Source organism: Suncus etruscus, chromosome 15, assembly GCF_024139225.1.
Source record: "Suncus etruscus isolate mSunEtr1 chromosome 15, mSunEtr1.pri.cur, whole genome shotgun sequence".
Classification (NCBI taxonomy): domain Eukaryota; kingdom Metazoa; phylum Chordata; class Mammalia; order Eulipotyphla; family Soricidae; genus Suncus; species Suncus etruscus.
Window position 1 is genome coordinate 41,542,577 of NC_064862.1, and position 18,426 is coordinate 41,561,002.

The window sequence follows — 18,426 nt, forward strand, 5'->3', positions numbered from 1 at the left end:
TTTTTTTTCTCTCAAATGAATAGCTTTATTGCATTCGTAGTAAATTAGACCATGAAAATCATGGAAGCTTGTCAGTGTTGAAGTAGAAATGCCATCAAAACCATCTGCTCTCAGCTGTGTGTACATGTGGGGAAATATTTTAGAATACTGAAAAACTTGATATTGTAATGGTTATTTTTGAGGGTTTTTTTGTTTGTTTGTTTGTTTGTTTGTTTTGTTTTGTTTTTGGCTTTTGGGCTACACCCAGCGGCGCTCGGGTTATTCCTGGCTCTGTGCTAAGAAATCATTCCTGGCAGGCTGGGGGATGCTAGGGTCCTTTCTGGGTCAGCAATGCAAGGCAAACACCCTACCACTGTGTTATCATATCACTCCGGTCCTGTAATGGTTATTTTTGTATTGTGAAGGTATTGTTTTTTTTCTAAGCACTTTTGCCATAGTTATATACTATTTTTTTTATATTATACAATGCCACTTAAAATCAATGTTTATTACCTAGAGTTCCTAATGGGTCTATAGAAAATAAGTGACACTTGGCAGCTTTTAACAAAAGGTAAATTTTAGAAATATAGAGACTAAATATGGGACTGGAGCAATACAACATGAATTGGGGCCGGAGAGATAGCATGGAGGTAAGGCTTTTGCCTTGCATGCAGAAGGTCGGTGGTTCGAATCCCGGTATCCCATATGGTCCCCTGAGCCTGCCAGGAAATATTTCTGAACGTAGAGCCCGGAGTAACCCCTGAACACTGCTGGGTGTGACCCCAAAACCAAAAGAAAAAAAATACTACATGAATTGGCCTTGTATGCAGCCAACCTGGATTCAGTCCCCAGTATCCCAGAGTGTCCCCCAGAACCACCAGGACAAATTCCTGAGTACAGAGCTAAAAGTAAGTCCTGAGCATTGTATAGAAAAGTATGGAAAAAAGTATTTCTTTTAATAGTTATTGTACATGATTTCTCTTCAGTTTACTCAATAGAAAGTACTGATTTTGGATTCCAGAGAGCTTGCTATTCTGTTTTTTTGTTTGTTTGTTTGTTTTGTTTTGTTTTGGGGCCACACCTGGTGATGATCAGGGTTTAGTCCTGGCTGTGCTTTCAGAAATTGCTCCTGGGTTGGGGGACCATATGGGGCAATGGGTTTGAACATGGGTCAGCTGCGTGCAAGGCAAACACCCTACCGCTGCACCATCACTCTCGCCCCAACTTGCTGTTTTAATTTTGACTCAACCAATAGCTGACTTCTTTCCTTGGACAAGTTCATAGCTTTTTCTCTTTGAACATGGGTAGCTAGCTCTTTTCATTAAATCAGGAAGTTGGACTAAAGGATATCCAACTTTCCAACTTCAAATTTCCAAGCCCTTTCCAATTCTAAAATGAGTATAGCATTTTTTTTAATTGGTGGTTGCTTCTGTGGTATATATTTGCATATTTATGTTGATTTTCTTTAATTTTAGATATGATGAATGGATTAAAGCAGATAAAATAGTAAGACCTGCTGATAAAAATGTTCCCAAAATAAAACATCGGAAGAAAATAAAGGTAAATGCTTTGGAGCTATATATCATTACTCTTAATTAAAAATAGTTCCCTCCTAGTTGATTTGATAAGTGGATTTTAATATTAATAGAGTTAGAAAGCTGTCAGGTTTTTTAAAATAATATCTTTGAGACTTTTTTTAGTTCCGGCTTTTTATAAAACCCCCTATTTATGTTTTACTTAACTCATTTCAAACTATTCCACATCCTCCGGTATTCAGGAGTTAAGAAAGGATGTGCTGGGGGCCATGAGTTATTACAATAACTATGAACTACATAGAGGAAGAACGGGAAGTATCTGAAAGCAAAAACTGTTTATCTGCAACTTTTCTTTCTTTTTATCCAATTATGTATGTAGTATCTTAGGATATTTTTTACAAGATCCTATTTGCCAAGCTACATGTCAGGATGATATATTAATGAATTCCTATGGAAATTAATGTTAGTTTTTTTTGTTTGTTTGTTTTTGGGCCACACCCGGCTTTGCTCAGGGGTTACTCCTGGCTGTCTGCTCAGAAATAGCTCCTGGCAGGCACAGGGGACCATATGGGACACCGGGATTCGAATCAACCACCTTTGGTCCTGGATCGGCTGCTTGCAAGGCAAACACCGCTGTGCTATCTCTCCGGGTCCTAGTTTTATGTATAATTAGTTTTGTTCATGGGGCCGGAGAGATAGCACAGCGATGTTTGCCTTGCAAGCAGAAGATCCAAGACCTACAGTGGTTGGTTCAAAATCCCAGCGTCCCATTATGGTCCCCCGTGCCTGCTGGGAGCTATTTCTGGGCAGACAGCCAGAAGTAACCCCTGAGTACCACCGGGTGTGGCCCAAAAACAAACAAAAAAAATTTATTTTTGTTCTAATATTTTGTTTTATTGGGAAGTAAACCATTAATAGAATTTTAGAATACTATTTTCCTCAATTGATTTTTATTTTTTGAATGGTATATATGTTTTTTTTTTTTTTTTTTTTTTTTTTTTTTTTTTTTTTGGTTTTTGGGCCACACCCTGTGACGCTCAGGGGTTACTCCTGGCTATGCGCTCAGAAGTTGCTCCTGGCTTCTTGGGGGACCATATGGGACGCCGGGGGATCGAACCGCGGTCCGTCCTAGGTTAGCGCAGGCAAGGCAGGCACCTTACCTCCAGCGCCACCGCCCGGCCCCGGTATATATGTTTTATTTTATATAAAGGGAGGTATGATTTACATTCCTATGAGATGATAACTTTGTGGGCTCAAATAGTGATTATTCTATTCTTTCTATAGAACAGGATGTCTTTAAGATTGTGTTGGTAACATTGTCGGTTACCTTTACAGCTCAGGACTTTTCAAGCACATGTTCACCCTAACTTTGAAGTCTGTTTTGGAAAGTACAGAAATCATACTAGATTTAGTATTTTTTATAGTTACTAGAATTTTTGTATATATGGAATTAATGTAATCAGGCTACACCTAGTTTTGGAAGCAAGTTTTAGAATATATCTAAAGTTGATAATAAGGTAGGGATGGAAGAAGTTTATATTAAAATATTTAATTGGGGCTTAAAGCTTGGTAGTATTAATCTTGTTTTGCATGGCACAGGCCCTAAATAGATAGATTTTATTTCTTGTACCACCAAAAGAGAAATTATTTGGTGGGGGTTGGGAGGGCATACCTGCTACTGTCAGGAATTGTTCATGGTTTTGTGCTCAGAAAGCACTCCAGACAGTCTCTGGGGACCATATGAGATGCCAGGGATTGAACCTAGGTCAGCCACATGTAAGGCAAATACCCTACCTGCTATATATCGCTCTGACCCTCAAAGTTGCTATTTTTATATTGTAGTCTGTAACTTTAGTGTTAAGAAATTAGTTATTAGAGGGACCGGAGAGATAGCATGGAGGTAGCGCATTTGCCTTGCATGCAGAAGGATGGTGGTTCGAATCCCTGCATCCCATATGGTCCCCTGTGCGTGCTAGGAGTGATTTCTGAGCGTAGAGCCAGGAGTAACCCCTGAGCGCTGCCAGATGTGACCAAAAAAAAAAAAGAAAAAGAAAGAAAAAGGAAATTAGTTTTTAGAGCCAGAGCGATAGTGCAGCGGTAGGGTCTTTGCCTTTCACATGGCTGACCCAGAACAGACCTCGGTTTAATCCTCAGCGTCCCATATGGCCCCCCAAGTGAGGAGCGATTTCTGAGCGCATAGCCAGGAATAACCCCTGAGTGTCACTGGGTGTGGCCAAAAAATTAGTTATTAACAGTATTATAAATATATAACTTCTGATTAATAATGGCTAATAAGACACTTTCTTTCCCTTAATCTAGCATAAAATAGACAAAGAAAAAGACAAAGATGAAAAGTATTCTCCTAAAAGCTGTAAACTTCGCCGCTTGTCAAAACCACCATTTCAGACTAATCCATCTCCAGAAATGGTATCCAAACTGGATCTCACTGATGCCAAGATCTCAGAAACAGCTCATATTAAATCCATAGAAATTACTTCTATTCTTAATGGACTTCAAGGTAAACATAACATTGTTTTGCTTGCAAGTATTTGGTTTTTCTTTTTATAAATTTAATTCTATAAAAAAATAACTCAGTGGGAGCCTGAGAGATTCTATAGAGACAGCTCAGTGGGGGGCTCAATAACAGTGTATTCTTTCCATGTGGTAAGTCTGGGCTTGATTTGTATCTCCAAATGTTCCCCAGAGTGCTTACCACAAAGCCTAGAGTAGCCACTAGAGCTGCTCTGGTAGTGCTCTCACCTTAAGTCCATCCCCCATTAAAAGGATAAAGAAAAGAAAGAATACTAAATACTAAATACTAAAGATGATTTAGATGTTAGAGTAAATTCCTTATATGTGTGAAGATTAAGCCCCCTGTTCTATGTCTATTTGTGTACTTATATTTTAGAAACTCCTAGCTTTCTGTTCTGAATGCTCTTTTGTGGGGGACCCCAAGGGGTTTCCTAAGCAGTGCTTAAAACAACGCTACTCCTAGTGATGCTCTGCTTGACTGTGCTGGCCTGACAGTTTAGGACTCAGATCCAGCAACATAGTACTATTTGACTCTAGGAGCCATCTGAACTATAATAAGAGGATGAATATTGGGGATTGAATTTGGAGAATTGTTCATGACTGGTATCTTTTCTAGACCCTTAAGCTATCTGGCTCTGGATAGCATTACTTGATTGTTTTATTATTTCCTCCTCTATAGTTTGCTGTTGATTTGGGGATATAGGGTCTGGGACTGTGGGGTTGACATTATGTCAGCATTCTAATTTCTGCAGTATACTCAGTATGATTTTATTCCTTTTGGTTTTTCTTTGTTTTGTTTTGGGGTCACACCCAGCAGTGCTCAGGGCTTAATTTTGACTATTCAGGAATCACTCCTGGTGGTACTTAGGGGACAATATGAAATGCATTATCTTTTCAGCCCTCTTTTTGTCTTTTCCCTGTAGGTTTTAGAAATTATCTCAACTTCAGGGGCTGGAGAGATAGAACAGTGGGTAGGATGCTTGCTTTGCATGCGGTCAACCCAGGTTTGATTTCTGGTACCTCATGTGGTCTCCCAAGCACCATCAGGAGTGAACTCGGATTACCCAGCCAAGATTAAATCCTGATCATTTCCAGGTGTAGCTGAAAAACAAAAAACAGGGGCCGGGCGGTGGCGCTGGAGGTAAGGTGCCTGCCTTGCCTGCGCTAGCCTAGGACAGACCGCGGGTCGATCCCCCGGCGTCCCATATGGTCCCCCAAGAAGCCAGGAGCAACTTCTGAGCGCATAGCCAGGAGTAACCCCTGAGCGTCACAGGGTGTGGCCCAAAAACCAAAAGAAAAACAAAAAAAAAAAAAAAAGAGAAGAAATTATCTCAACTTTATCTTTTTTTTAGTATTCATTTGTATTCCTTTTTCTTGCTAGTATTGTAATTGTTCACTTTATTACATCATGCTGAATTTTGTACTTTTTTTTTTTTTTTTTTTTGGTTTTTGGTTTTTGGGCCACACCTGGTTACTCCTGGCTATGCACTCAGAAGTTGCTCCTGGCTTGGGGGACCATATGGGACACCGGGGGATCGAACTGTGGTCCATCCAAGGCTAGTGCAGGCAAGGCAGGCACCTTACCTCTAGCGCCACTGCCCGTCCCCAAATTTTGTACTCTTGATTGTGGCACTTAGGATTCTATTCACAAGAGCCTGTGGTCACATGATGATGTGGAGTGGTACTGGGATTGAAATTCGAATATTTCCATGGATGTTTTTATCACTAAACCCTAAGTATGGACAAGTCTAAATCTTTCACTGTTTAATTTTTTGCTGGATTGGTTATTGACTTCTGAAATGATTTCACTTTTTTTTATGATTTCACTTTTTAAAAGATCTTTATTTTCTGCCATCTTTCTAAACCTCACTATCAGGTCTTTTTCTTTCTTTCTTTATTTTTTTTTTTTTTTTTTGGGTTTTTGGGTTTTTGGGCCACACCCAGCGATGCTCAGCGGTTACTCCTGGCCGTCTGCTCAGAAATAGCTCCTGGTAGGCACGGGGGACCATATGGGACACCGGGATTTGAACCAACCACCTTTGGTCCTGGATCGGCTGCTTGCAAGGCAAACACCACTGTGCTATCTCTCCGGGCCCTCTTTTTCTTTATTTTTTAATTGTAGTGCTAGGGTGTGAACACCCAGCGGTGTTCCAGGTCTACTCCTGGTTCTGCATTAAGGGATCACTTTTGCCAGTACTAAGGGAACCAGATGAGATCCTGGAGATGAATCTAGTTTGGTCACATGCAAGGCATCCAGTCTATTGCTCCAACCAGTTCATGTTTTCTTAGACAGATGATTCTAGAAAAAGAGTCCTTCAGTGTTTTTATTCCTGCTGCAAATAGTTCAGCAGTGAGCATCATATTGCCACATGTTTAACATTTTCCGTATTTAATACTTTATCTGAATTTTGTTTTAGTTTTGACTTATAAATCAAATGCAAGATATTCATATTTCCACTTTAAAAATAGGGCCTGGAGAGATAGTATAGTAGGTAAGGCACTTTCCTTTTGTGTATATGACTTGGGTTTGATTCCTGGTATTTCACATGTTATCCCAAACACACCAGGAGTACACGTAGCAATAGCTTTTGGTCGGAGAGATAGCACAGCAGTAGACCGTTTACCATGCATGCTACCAACCCAGGGCAGACCTGGATTTGATCCTTGGCATCCCATATGGTCCCCTGAGCCTGCCAGGAGCGATTTCTTTTTTTTGGGGGGAGGCACACACCAGGTGTGGTCCAAAAACAATAAAAATAAATTAATAGCTTTCATATTTACAACTAGTTCACTTTTGGCTAGTGTATACAGTTGCATAACTACTACTACTCATCATTAGATGGATACCTAAGTTTCCAAAGCCCAGCATATTAAACTTTTAGATGAGGATAAGAAATAGCGCCCAGGGGCCGGGCGGTGGCGCTAAAGGTAAGGTGCCTGCCTTACCTGCGCTAGCCTAGGACGGACCGCGGTTCGATCCCCCGGCGTCCCATATGGTCCCCCAAGCCAGGAGCGACTTCTGAGCACATAGCCAGGAGTAACCCCTGAGCGTCACCGGGTGTGGCCCAAAAACCAAAAAAAAAAAAAGAAATAGCGCCTAATAAATAAATGTCTGGGAAGAGAAAGCAGTACCTCATGTTCTTACTTTCAGTGTTTATTCTTTTCTAGCTTCTGAAAGTTCTGCTGAAGACAGTGAGCAGGAGGATGAAACCAGTGCTCAAGACATCGATAATAATGGCAAAGAAGAATCCAAGATTGATCATTTGACCCATACAAGGAACGATCTCATTTCAAAAGAAGAGCAAAATAGTTCTTTGCTTGAAGAAAACAAAGTTCATGGAGATTTAGTAATATCCAAAACAGTCTCAAAATCTCCTGAAAGGTTAAGAAAAGATGTAGATGGATTATCTGAAGATACTGATTATGAAGATGATGATGAAGTCACAAAAAAGAGAAAGGATGTCAAGAAGGACATCACTGACAAGTCTTCAAAACCACAGGTAAAGCGTGGTAAAAGAAGGTATTGCAACACTGAGGAATGTTTAAAAACAGGGTCACCTGGCAAGAAGGAAGAGAAAGCCAAGAACAAGGAGTCACTTTGTATAGAAAACAGCAGTAACAGTTCTTCAGATGATGATGAAGAAAAGTCAAAAGCAAAGATGACACCAACTAAGAAATACAATGGTTTAGAAGAAAAAAGAAAATCTCTACGGACAACTGGTTTTTATTCGGGATTTTCCGAAGTGGCAGAAAAAAGAATTAAACTTCTAAATAACTCTGATGAAAGACTTCAGAACAGTAGAGCTAAAGACCGGAAAGATGTATGGTCAAGTATTCAGGGACAGTGGCCTAAAAAAACGCTGAAGGAGCTTTTCTCAGACTCAGATACTGAGGCTGCGACTTCTCCACCTCATCCTGCACCCGAGGAGGGACCAACAGAAAGCTCCCTGCAAACTGTGGCAGAGGAGGAAAGCTGCTCTCCTAGTGCTGAGCTAGAAACACTGATACCACCACCTAGTGCCGATATTAAACCTGCCGAAGAGAAACCAGTGGAAGTCATTGACAAAAAAGCAGAATTCCCAAGTAGTGGCAGTAATTCAGTGCTAAATACCCCCCCTACTACACCTGAATCGCCTTCCTCAGTCACTGTAACAGAAGCCAGTCGGCAGCAGTCCTCTGTCACAGTATCAGAACCACTTGCTCCAAACCAAGAGGAGGTGCGAAGTATCAAGAGTGAGACTGATAGCACAATTGAGGTGGATAGTGTTGCAGGGGAACTCCAAGACATACAGTCTGAAGGAAACAGCTCCCCAGCAGGCTTTGATGCAAGTGTGAGTTCCAGCAGCAGTAATCAGCCGGAACCCGAGCACCTTGAAAAAGGTGAGAAGTAAAAAATAGACGTTGCGTGGTTTTGGATTTCCCCCTCACAATTCAGTGGTTTCACAATATCTTTGGTTACCTTATGAGGTGTTTAAGTGAAGTACTTGTGTGGACATGGAAAAATTAAAATTTTAAAGATGATTTGAGTAACAAATATTGAAACACTTTTTTTTTTTTTTTTTTTTTTGGTTTTTGGGCCACACCCGGCGGTGCTCAGGGATTACTCCTGGCTGTCTGCTCAGAAATAGCTCCTGGCAGGCTCGGGGGACCATATGGGACACCGGAATTCGAACCAGCCACCTTTGGTCCTGGATTGGCTGCTTGCAAGGCAAACGCCACTGTGCTATCTCTCTGGGCCCTGAAACACATTTTTAAAAGCTTAAAAAGGCTTTAATTTCTTTTATGTGAGGCATCCGTCTTTTCGAGCAGACAGAACACATGCCAGACATTGTACCCAGACCCAAATCCAAACCTATTGAAAATTACACACCAGTTCACTATCTAGCATGAGCAGATTAAATATATTTCTGTAACATTGTTTTTGCTATTGTAATGTGCAGTTTCTCACAAACATTTTGATTTGTTGACAGACCCCTTCACCTTAACCAAATACTGTAAGTAGGGGTTTGGAGCAACCAACTGTCCAGGCACTGCTTTCCTCAGACAATCATGTCTAACAGATTTTCAAGCCTCACTAACTTTGTGTGAGTTTGTAAAGGAATTTGATGCTTTCTTAGATGCATAGCTTCCAAATTGACAAACCAATGTATAATTTGAACTACAGTAATACTTCTTGATTTTCTGTGGAGTTATTAAAAGTGGAAATTCAAATTAGTACTTTTCAAAAGTATTAATTTTCGCCTTTTTTATTAGAGCTATAATTTAGTCATAACTTTTCTTAAAAGCTACTGTATTCCTGTATATTACATTGGTATAATCTTGACTGACACTTGGCTTTGAAACAGACTTTTCCTTTGTAAATAGAGTATTATAGAGTATATATTTTATATGACTGACTTGATTATATTGTTCTAGTTTTAGGCTTTTAGCTAAACTTAAGGGATACAAATTTTAGATCAGAATTTAAGGTTTCTCACTCAAATTTTTTTGTTTCTTTTTCAGCTTTATTAAGGTAACTTATATAACATTGTCACACAAATCTTGACTTATTACATCTTTACTTTTTTCTCCCCGACTTATTATATCTTTAAAAATATAAATAGTTGAATTAATTGGAAATGTGTTTTCTTTCTTTTACAATCATGCCCAGATATTATGATCATATTTTTGTACCTTTCTGTCTCATGTAACTGAATTATCAAAGCATAAACAAACTTTAGAATTAATTAAGATTGGGCCAGAGTCAGAGCCAGAGAGATTGCACAGTGGTAGGGCATTTATTTGCCTTGCAAGTGGCCAATCCAGGACTGATGGTGGATCGAATCCCGGCATCCCATATGATCCCCCATGCCTGCCAGGAGTAACCCCTGAGTGCTGCTGCTGGGTGTGGCCCAAACCCCCCCCCCCCCAAAAAAAAAAGATTGGGCCAGATTTGTAGCACAGTGGTAGGGCCTTTGCCTTGCAAGTGGCTGACCCAGGACAGACATGGGTTCGATCCCCAGCAGTCCATATGGTCCCCCAAGCCAGCAGCAATTTCTGAGTACAGGGTTAGGAATAACTTTATGGGATAGTTTGGGAAACTAGATATTATAAATGTTTTATATATAAAACTATATATTACATATATATAAAGAAAAATATATTATGGGTCAGAGAGATAGTATAGCAGGTAGGTGCTTGTTTTGCATGTTTCTACCTGAAGTTCGATTTTCAGCATCCTATAAGCAAGGTCCCCTGAACAACACCAGGAGTAATTCGTAAGTGCAGAGCCCGAGCATCCCTGGGTGTGGTCTCTCTCCCCTTCCCCCAGAAAAGGAAGTAGAGAGGGGCTGAACTTGAGCTAGTTATAAAGAAAATGAAAATATCTCTGTTATTTGGGAGGTAATTTCTACAAAGATGATATTTCTTAAAGGTAAGGTGATGGGGCCGTAGTGATAGCATAGTAGATAAGGGCATTTGCCTTGCACAGGCCGACCAGGATTAGGTCCCTAGCATCCCATATGGTTTCCTGAGCCTGCCAAGAGTGAATCCTAAGCACAGATCCAGAAGTAATAAATAAGCGCCACCTGCTGTGCCTCCCCCCACCCCAAATAAATATGCTAGGGGACTAGAGTGATATGAAAACAAATAAGGCACATGTCGTGCACGTGGCTGATCTGAATTCAATCCCTGATAGATCATATGGTTCTCTGAACACTACCAGGAGCCATGTTTCAACCCAGAGTTAGGAGTAAGCCCTGAACACCTCTGAGTGTGGCCTAAAAACAAATCAAAAAAGCTAATTTGCTGATTGCCAGTGGTAGAGCACTTTCCTTGTTATGTAGCCAGCAACGTGGGTTCAATGCCAGCACCACATCTGGCCCGTGAAGCTCTGACAGTTGCCCTGAGCAAATCCAGGTGTGGTCCAAGACTCTCCCACCCAAAGAGACAAAGCCTGTTATTTATGCTCAATTTGTAAATGGTACGTGTATTAATTGGTACCATGTATGCTAAATTATTGTTGAGCTAAATTGATAAAATAGCTGAATTTCTTCCAAAATTGATCTTATTAAAATCACTTAAAATTATATTAATATTATATAGATGGGTTCAGAACAATAGTTTAGCTGCCTTGCCTATGGCTGACCTGGTTTTCAAAACCTGCACTGCTAGGAGTGGTTCAAAAACAAAACAAAAACAGAGAGAGAAATATAATTATAGGAATATATCATTACTATTTTAACCAATAAAGATATGTTTTGCTTCTTTTTTCAGCATTTGCCATTTTTCAATTCTCATAAATTCTAAGAACCATATTTTCATTTATAGCTGACTTTTTAAAAGAAAGATGTCTTACTTGCTTTTAAAAAAAATACTTTACGGGGTCGGGCGGTGGTGCCAGAGGTAAGGTGCCTGCCTTGCCTGTGTTAGCCTAGGACGGACCGCGGTTCAATCCCCCAGTGTCCCATATGGTCCCCCAAGCCAGGAGCGACTTCTGAGCGCATAGCCAGGAGTAACCCTGAGCATCACCGGTTGTGGCCCAAAAACAACAACAAAAAAACTTTACAGGGCCGTAGAGATAGCATGGAGGTAGGGCATTTGCCTTGCATGAAGGATGGTGGTTTGAATCCCAGCATACCATATGGTCCCCTGAGCCTGCCAGGAGCTATTTCTGAGCGTAGAGCCAGGAGTAACACCTGAGCGCTGCTTGGTGTGACCCAAAAACCAAAAATAAATAATTTACTGGTGGCTGGAGCAATAGAACATAAGGCATTTGCCTTGCATGTGGCCAACCTGGTTCAAACTCTGGCATCACATATAGTCCCCTGTGCTTGCCAGGAGTAATTTCTGAGCGCAGAGCCAGTAGTAACCTCTGAGTATGCAAATGGGTGTAGCCCAAAACCAAAATAAAAAGCAACAAAACCTGTGCTGGACTATAGTAGGGTGCTTGTCTTGTATGCAGCAGACATGGGTTTGATTCCTTGTATCTCTTAGGGTCCCCTAAAGCCCCTCCAGGAGTGAAGGGGTGTGCTAAAGACATTAATTCATATACAGCCAACTCTAATTTCTTTACCACATGGTCTCCTGAACATCACGATTTTAATCCTGGAGGTCCCCCACTGCCAGGCAGCAAGGTAATTGAGATGCATTGCGGATCCTGAGCCAGCTGCTTATTATTGAACTCCCAGCCTAGAGGGCTGAGGAATTCTTGCATGATTCCAAGTCCCTTGATCACCCATTCCAGAGACACCCTCCAAAAAATATCATATTCAATAATTTAACTCATTAATGACTTTCATACATTATAAATTCTATGATAATAAAAATATATAGATTAATAATTATTGTATGCTTCTGAAATGTATATTTAATTTATACCGAGGGAAAGCTTGGTTTTATTTTGTTACTTAATATTTTTCCCCCATCATAGCCTGTACAGGTCAGAAAAGAGTGAAAGAAACTCAGGGAGGAGGAAGTTCATCGAAAAAGCAGAAACGAAGCCAGAAGCCAACAGTGGTAAACAACAAAAAGAAGGGGAAAGGCAGTAAGTTTGAACGTTCTAATATTTTAAATGTAAACATAATGCCATATACATTTTTGTTTTACCATTAGATATGAGATAGTTCATTATTTTGATTTTTGTCTCTACTATCGAAAAGTTAAACAAGAGTCAGATTAACTCAAAATGCAAGTACATTCCTTGCATGCCGGAGGCCAGGTAACAGGAATAATCCCTGAGCATTGCCAGATATGACCCCCAAAAATAAGTGAATAAATAAATGAAATAATCAAGATGAAAGTTTTTAAGAATTATATTTACAATAATTCTTATCTAATATACTAAAATATGTACCCTATGATCTGATAGAAGCAACATTTTGTTTAAGTATGTACCAACTAAAAATTTAACTTCAGCAATGACTATTCACCCATCTGCAGGAATATATACATATATTTCTATATTTACTGGAATTTGTAGTATATACATTACATATATATTTCTCCTGAGAGATACACATTTTATCTCTCATTTGTAGACAAAGTGAGAAGCAGAAAATATGTAAAGAATTTTTTTTCAGGTTTCCCACATTGGTCTCCTGCTGCTCTTCCAGGAGACTCCTGCCACCTCCACTGCCTGACCTTTGCTTTCGGCCAACTTGGCTGCACTTCAGTGCAGAAAAGAGTCATTTGGCCAGCTACCTGAGGTTCTGCTGAGCCCATGACTTCCAGGAGGTGAATATGGTGTCCCTTGGGCCCCGGGCAACTGTTGCTCAGCAAGGTCGTCATGAAAAGCCTGGCTCTCTCAAACATCTCTGCATCACAGTGGGGCCTCACTAGTAGTTGTCAGGGATTCAGGAGCAGCAGGGAGGGGGACTGTAAAGAGATTTATTTATAATATGGATTAAAGATTATTGGAGGTTTTTATTCCTGAAATAGCTATGTGGAGGGACTTACTGTATCTTTCTTACCTGGAGTAATTTTTTAGGTTTTGAGAGTCTATATGTTTTATGGGGGTAACAATTATTAAATGAAAAAAAATCAGTAAATTGGTTACTTATTTGGTATAACTTCAGGATATCTAAAAACATTTCTTGGGCCCCAGAGTGATAGCACAGCAGGTAGGTTCTTTCCTTGCATGTGGCTGACCAGGGTTCAATCCCTAGCATCCTATATGGTACCTGAGCACTGTCAGAAATGATTCCTGAATGCAGAGCTGGGAGTAACCGTGGAGCACCACCAGGCATGACCCAAAAAAATTTTTTTTCTTGAACTATGTAATATTTAATAATAATATGTCTTCAAAACTTTACCAAGCTTAAATGATTTGGACGAGACAGAAAGTGCAAGATTGAGTCTCTTTCAGGGGCTGAAGAGATGGCACAGCTTTAGGGCATTTACCTTGAACGCTGCTGTCCCTGGAAAGACCTGGGTTCGATTTCTGAGTACAGAGCCAGGAGTAACCCTTGAGTGTGACTAAAAAAAAGCCAAAAAAATAAAAATAAAAGATTTGAGTCTCTTTGATCTCCAGCATTGGTGATGGTCCTCTGAACACCACTGGGAGCATCCTCCAAACACCATTGAGTTTGACCTCAAAAGTTCCAATAAATAAATACAATTCTCTCAGTAAGTTGAATGACATTTCCTTAAGTGGATTTTCTTACTTTTAGTTAATATATACATAATTTAGAAAGCGATTTTTGGGGGGAGCCACACCCAGCAGCGCTTGGGTTACTCCTGGCTCTGTGCTCAGAATTTGCTCCTGGCTGATTCGAGGAACCATATGGAATGATCGAACCCAGATCAGTCCTAGTTGGCCCTTATAAGGAAAGCACCAGCTGTGCTATCACTCCAGCCTGTAGAAATAGGTGGGGGGTGGGGTCAAAGAGGTAGATGGAGGTAAGTCATTTGCCTTGCATGCATAAGGACGGTGGTTCAAATCCCGGCATCCCATATGGTCCCCCGAGCCTGCCAGGAGAGATTTCTGAGCGGAGAGCCAGGAGTAACCCCTGAGCACTGCTGGGTGTGACCCAAAAAACAAAAAGAAAGAAAAAGAAAAAAATAGAGGGGGAAGGTTTGGAGGTCACACCCAGCAATGCTCAGGTGTTACTCTTCACTTTGTGCTTAGGAATCACTCCTGGTGGTCTCAGGGACCACATTGGATGCCAGGGATCGAACCCAGGTTGACCATGGTTGGGGTGGTGTAATGGCTCAGGCCCTAATTTAGAAATACAGGGCTAGAGAGATAGCACAGCGATAGGTCCTTTGCCTTGCATGTGACTTACTTGGGCAGACCCTAATTCGATTCTTAGCATCCATATGGTCCCCCCAGCCTTCCAGGAGCGATTTCTGAGCACAGAGCCAGGAGTATAACCCCTGAGTGCCGCTGGGTGTGGCTCCTAAAAACAAAGAAACCAAACAAAATCAATTTAGAAATGCAATATTGGTGCCTGAGAAGTGGTGCAAGCGGAAGGGTATTTGCCTTGCATGCGCTAACCTAGGACAGACTGGCTCCCCTGGCATCCTGTACAGTCCCCCAAGCCAGGAGCAATTTCTGAGCACATAGCCAGGAGTAACCCCTGAATGTCACCGGGTGTGGCCGAAAAAAACAAAAACAGAATAAAAAAGAAATGCAGTGTTATCAATGCTCTATTTTAATTGTTGAGCTTATGATTAGTAAATCAGAATAATGAAACTATTCTCTGAAAATTTAGTATAATGGATTAACTCATATTTTTTGTTTGTTTGTTTGTTTGGGTTTTTTTGGGCCACACCCGGCGATGCTCAGGGGTTACTCCTGGCTGTCTGCTCAGAAATAGTTCCTGGCAGGCACGGGGGACCATATGGGACACCGGGATTCGAACCAACCACCTTTGGTCCTGGATCGACTGCTTGCAAGGCAAACACCGCTGTGCTATCTCTCCGGGCCCAACTCATATTCTTTTTTGGGTGGGTTACGTCTAACAATTCTCAGGGTTTAATCCTAGCTCTATGCTCCCAGCAATTTTCTGCTGACTTATCTTAAGTGTCACAAATCAAACTGTGGTCTGCCACATGTGAGGCAATCAATTTAATTCCTGTACTATCTAATCTAATTGGTTTTAACTCCCTCTTATTATAAATTGCTTTATTTAAAGAACATATTTTTGTTTTGTTTCAAAGGTGACTTTGAATCTATGTTGACATCTAAATTGGTGTATTCCTACTGGGTGATAGTATTGAAAAAAGTTGGAATTGTTGCCTGGTCCCATATTTAGCCACATGGTCCAGGAATTCCAAGCTCTGTGGCTGATATTTTGGTTTTTTTGGGACATAGTTTGGTTCCCTGGGCTTCCAGAAATTTGATAGGTGGACAGGGTCATGCCCATACTCATTCCAAAAATGTCCTAGTAATGTCAGCCCAAATACTGACATATCTGGAATTTGGGTGGATTTGGGTGTCTGTAGAGATCAGTGGTTAGGTTATGATGTTAGGCCATTGGCTAAGTGGAAGTCATGGGTGGTGAGTGCAGCTGGTTGTGGCTTTAGAAGGGCAGGGCTTATTCTGCCCTCTTTTCCCAAGATTGTCATTTTAGCTGTCGGCCAGTGTACCTATGTTGGGGTGGGGGGGGGCAAGGCAAACGCCTTACCTCCATGCTATCTCTTCGGCCCTGTACCTATGATTTTTTACAGGTTGGTATACATTTCTTTTGAAAATAGAGTGTGTCTATGGAGCTGGCCAAACACAAACATAGCTACTGCATTCGTGGGGTGTGGTTTCAGCTGTCAGGGCTTCCAGAAATACAAGGGAATGGGAGTGTGCGTGTGCTCATTCTTTAAAATCTTGTCAGCCCAGGTACTAGTATATCTGAAGTTTTGGTCAGTCTGACATTCTCTACAGAGATCAGTTGTTAAGTCGTGGAGCTGCGGTTGTGGGCTAGCTTTGTCAGGGCAGGGACCTGGCTCATTGTCTTCTCCTGAGATTGCCATTTTCAGCTGCATTGCTAGTATACCCATGATTTTTCATGGCTTGGTATACATCTCTTTTGAGGATAGAGAGTCTATGGAGTTGTCCTAATGTAGACATGGTGGCTACCTCTGTGCACTAATTTCTGAAAGAATACTATAGACAGAAGTAATTTTTGGAAATATTCATGATATTTTCTCATGATATTCCATTAAATATTTTATGAAATATGATGATATTCTCATGATAAACTTGAAGTTTAAGTATTTTAATCCTGGCTTTAATCAGTAAAGACAGATCTAACATAATTACCACATAGGCTTTGGACTTCTTCACCAGTATTGATTGAATGTATTTCCAGTATAAATTGATGATTTAGGGGCTGGGAAAGTGTCTCAATGAAATATATGAGACTCTGGGTATGGTCTGCAGCACTTCATGTTTCCCCCCAAGCATCACACTAACAACAGTCCCAAAGGAAAGCCAAAGTATGATCTAAGGCACAACAACAAAAATCAAAAGACCAAAAAAAGTTTTGAGCATATGTCCTGCAAAATGAGCAAGAATTAATTTATTTTAGGGTCCAGAGAGATAGTAGGGGCATGCTGCTGACCTGGATTCTATCATGGCATCCCAGATGATCCCAGGAGTAATCCCTGAGGACCCTGAGTTGCCCCAAAACAGAACAAAATTATTGTAGTCAAGTAGCTATAATGCTAGGGAGAAACATGGGGTCTTTTTGGTTTTTTGTTTTGGTTTGGTTTTTGGGCCACACCTGTGACATTCGGGTTACTCCTGGCTCTGTGCTCAGAAATCGTTCCTTGCAGACTCGGGAGACCATATGGAATGCGAGAATCGAACCCAGGTCCTTCCTGGGTTTGCAAAGCAAACACCCTACCACTGTGCTATCTTTCTGGCCCTGAGAAACATGTTATACATATAAAAGTTTAGTTTATTCTCAAAGACTTCATTATATGATTATACATCACTGTGACCAAAAGGATAGGAATGTATTGCATGTACACAATATGTAAGTAATCCAAAATTGAAATTTTTCCAATTTATTTTAATCTATATTTTTTGTTTTGGGGGTAGTCACACTTGGCTCTCAGGTTACTCCTGACTTGCGCTCAGATGTCACTCCTGGCAGGCTCAGGGGACCATATGGGTTGCCGGGGTCCATCCTGTTGTTGACTGTGTGCAAGGCAAAGCCTTACTGCTGTACTGTCGCTTTGCCCCCCCCTTTTGGGGGAGGGTTGGTTTTTGGGTCACACCCAGCAGCGCTCAGGAGTTCCTGGCTCTACGCTCAGAAACCACTCCTGGCTGGCTTGGGGGACCATATGGGATGCCGGGATTCGAACCACCGTCCTTCTGCATGCAAGGCAAACACCCTACCTCCATGCTATCTCTTCGGCCCCTTACTAATTTAAAATTTTCTAAAGATTCTATATTCTATTGTATAGTTATTTACATATAATAGGAAACTATTCAAATAATAACTATATTTGGCATTCTACAAGATATACTGGAAGATTAATTTGAGTCGCATTTTAAAACTATTATTGGTTGGGCCCTGAACAAGGTGTTTGCCTTCACAAGACCAACCCAGGATCCTCAGCGTTCCATATGTCTCCTGAGCCTGCCAGTAGTAATTTCTGAGCAGGGAGCACTGAGCCAGAAATGACCCCCTAAGCACCTCCAGGTGTAGCCCAAAAATAAAAAATAAAAATAAATGTATTGGTGATCAGAGTGATAGTACAGAGGGTAAGGCAAGTTTCCAACCTTTATTCTATCCCTAGCATTCCCATGTCCCTGAATTCCCACCAGGAGTAACACCAAACTAGATGTGGTTTTAAAAAAAAATAACTGAATTGGCAATTCAGATAAGAGTTTTTGTTTTTATTTTTCTTTAACTGAGATGCTATTGCATTTGTCTGTGATGATTTTCAGATTTCT

The 18,426-nt window shown here is 40.9% G+C and overlaps 1 protein-coding gene across 1 annotated transcript in view; it reads left to right on the forward strand.

The window, feature by feature from the left end:
• ARID4B (AT-rich interaction domain 4B) overlaps positions 1 to 18,426 on the forward strand; it is a 133,625-nt gene that overhangs the window by 102,693 nt on the left and 12,506 nt on the right. Inside the window, exons 17-20 of the mRNA XM_049788918.1 lie at positions 1,455 to 1,539; positions 3,834 to 4,032; positions 7,215 to 8,426; positions 12,457 to 12,570. Of these exons, the coding sequence (XP_049644875.1) occupies positions 1,455 to 1,539; positions 3,834 to 4,032; positions 7,215 to 8,426; positions 12,457 to 12,570 (1,610 nt within the window). The remainder of the gene's footprint in view (positions 1 to 1,454; positions 1,540 to 3,833; positions 4,033 to 7,214; positions 8,427 to 12,456; positions 12,571 to 18,426) is intronic.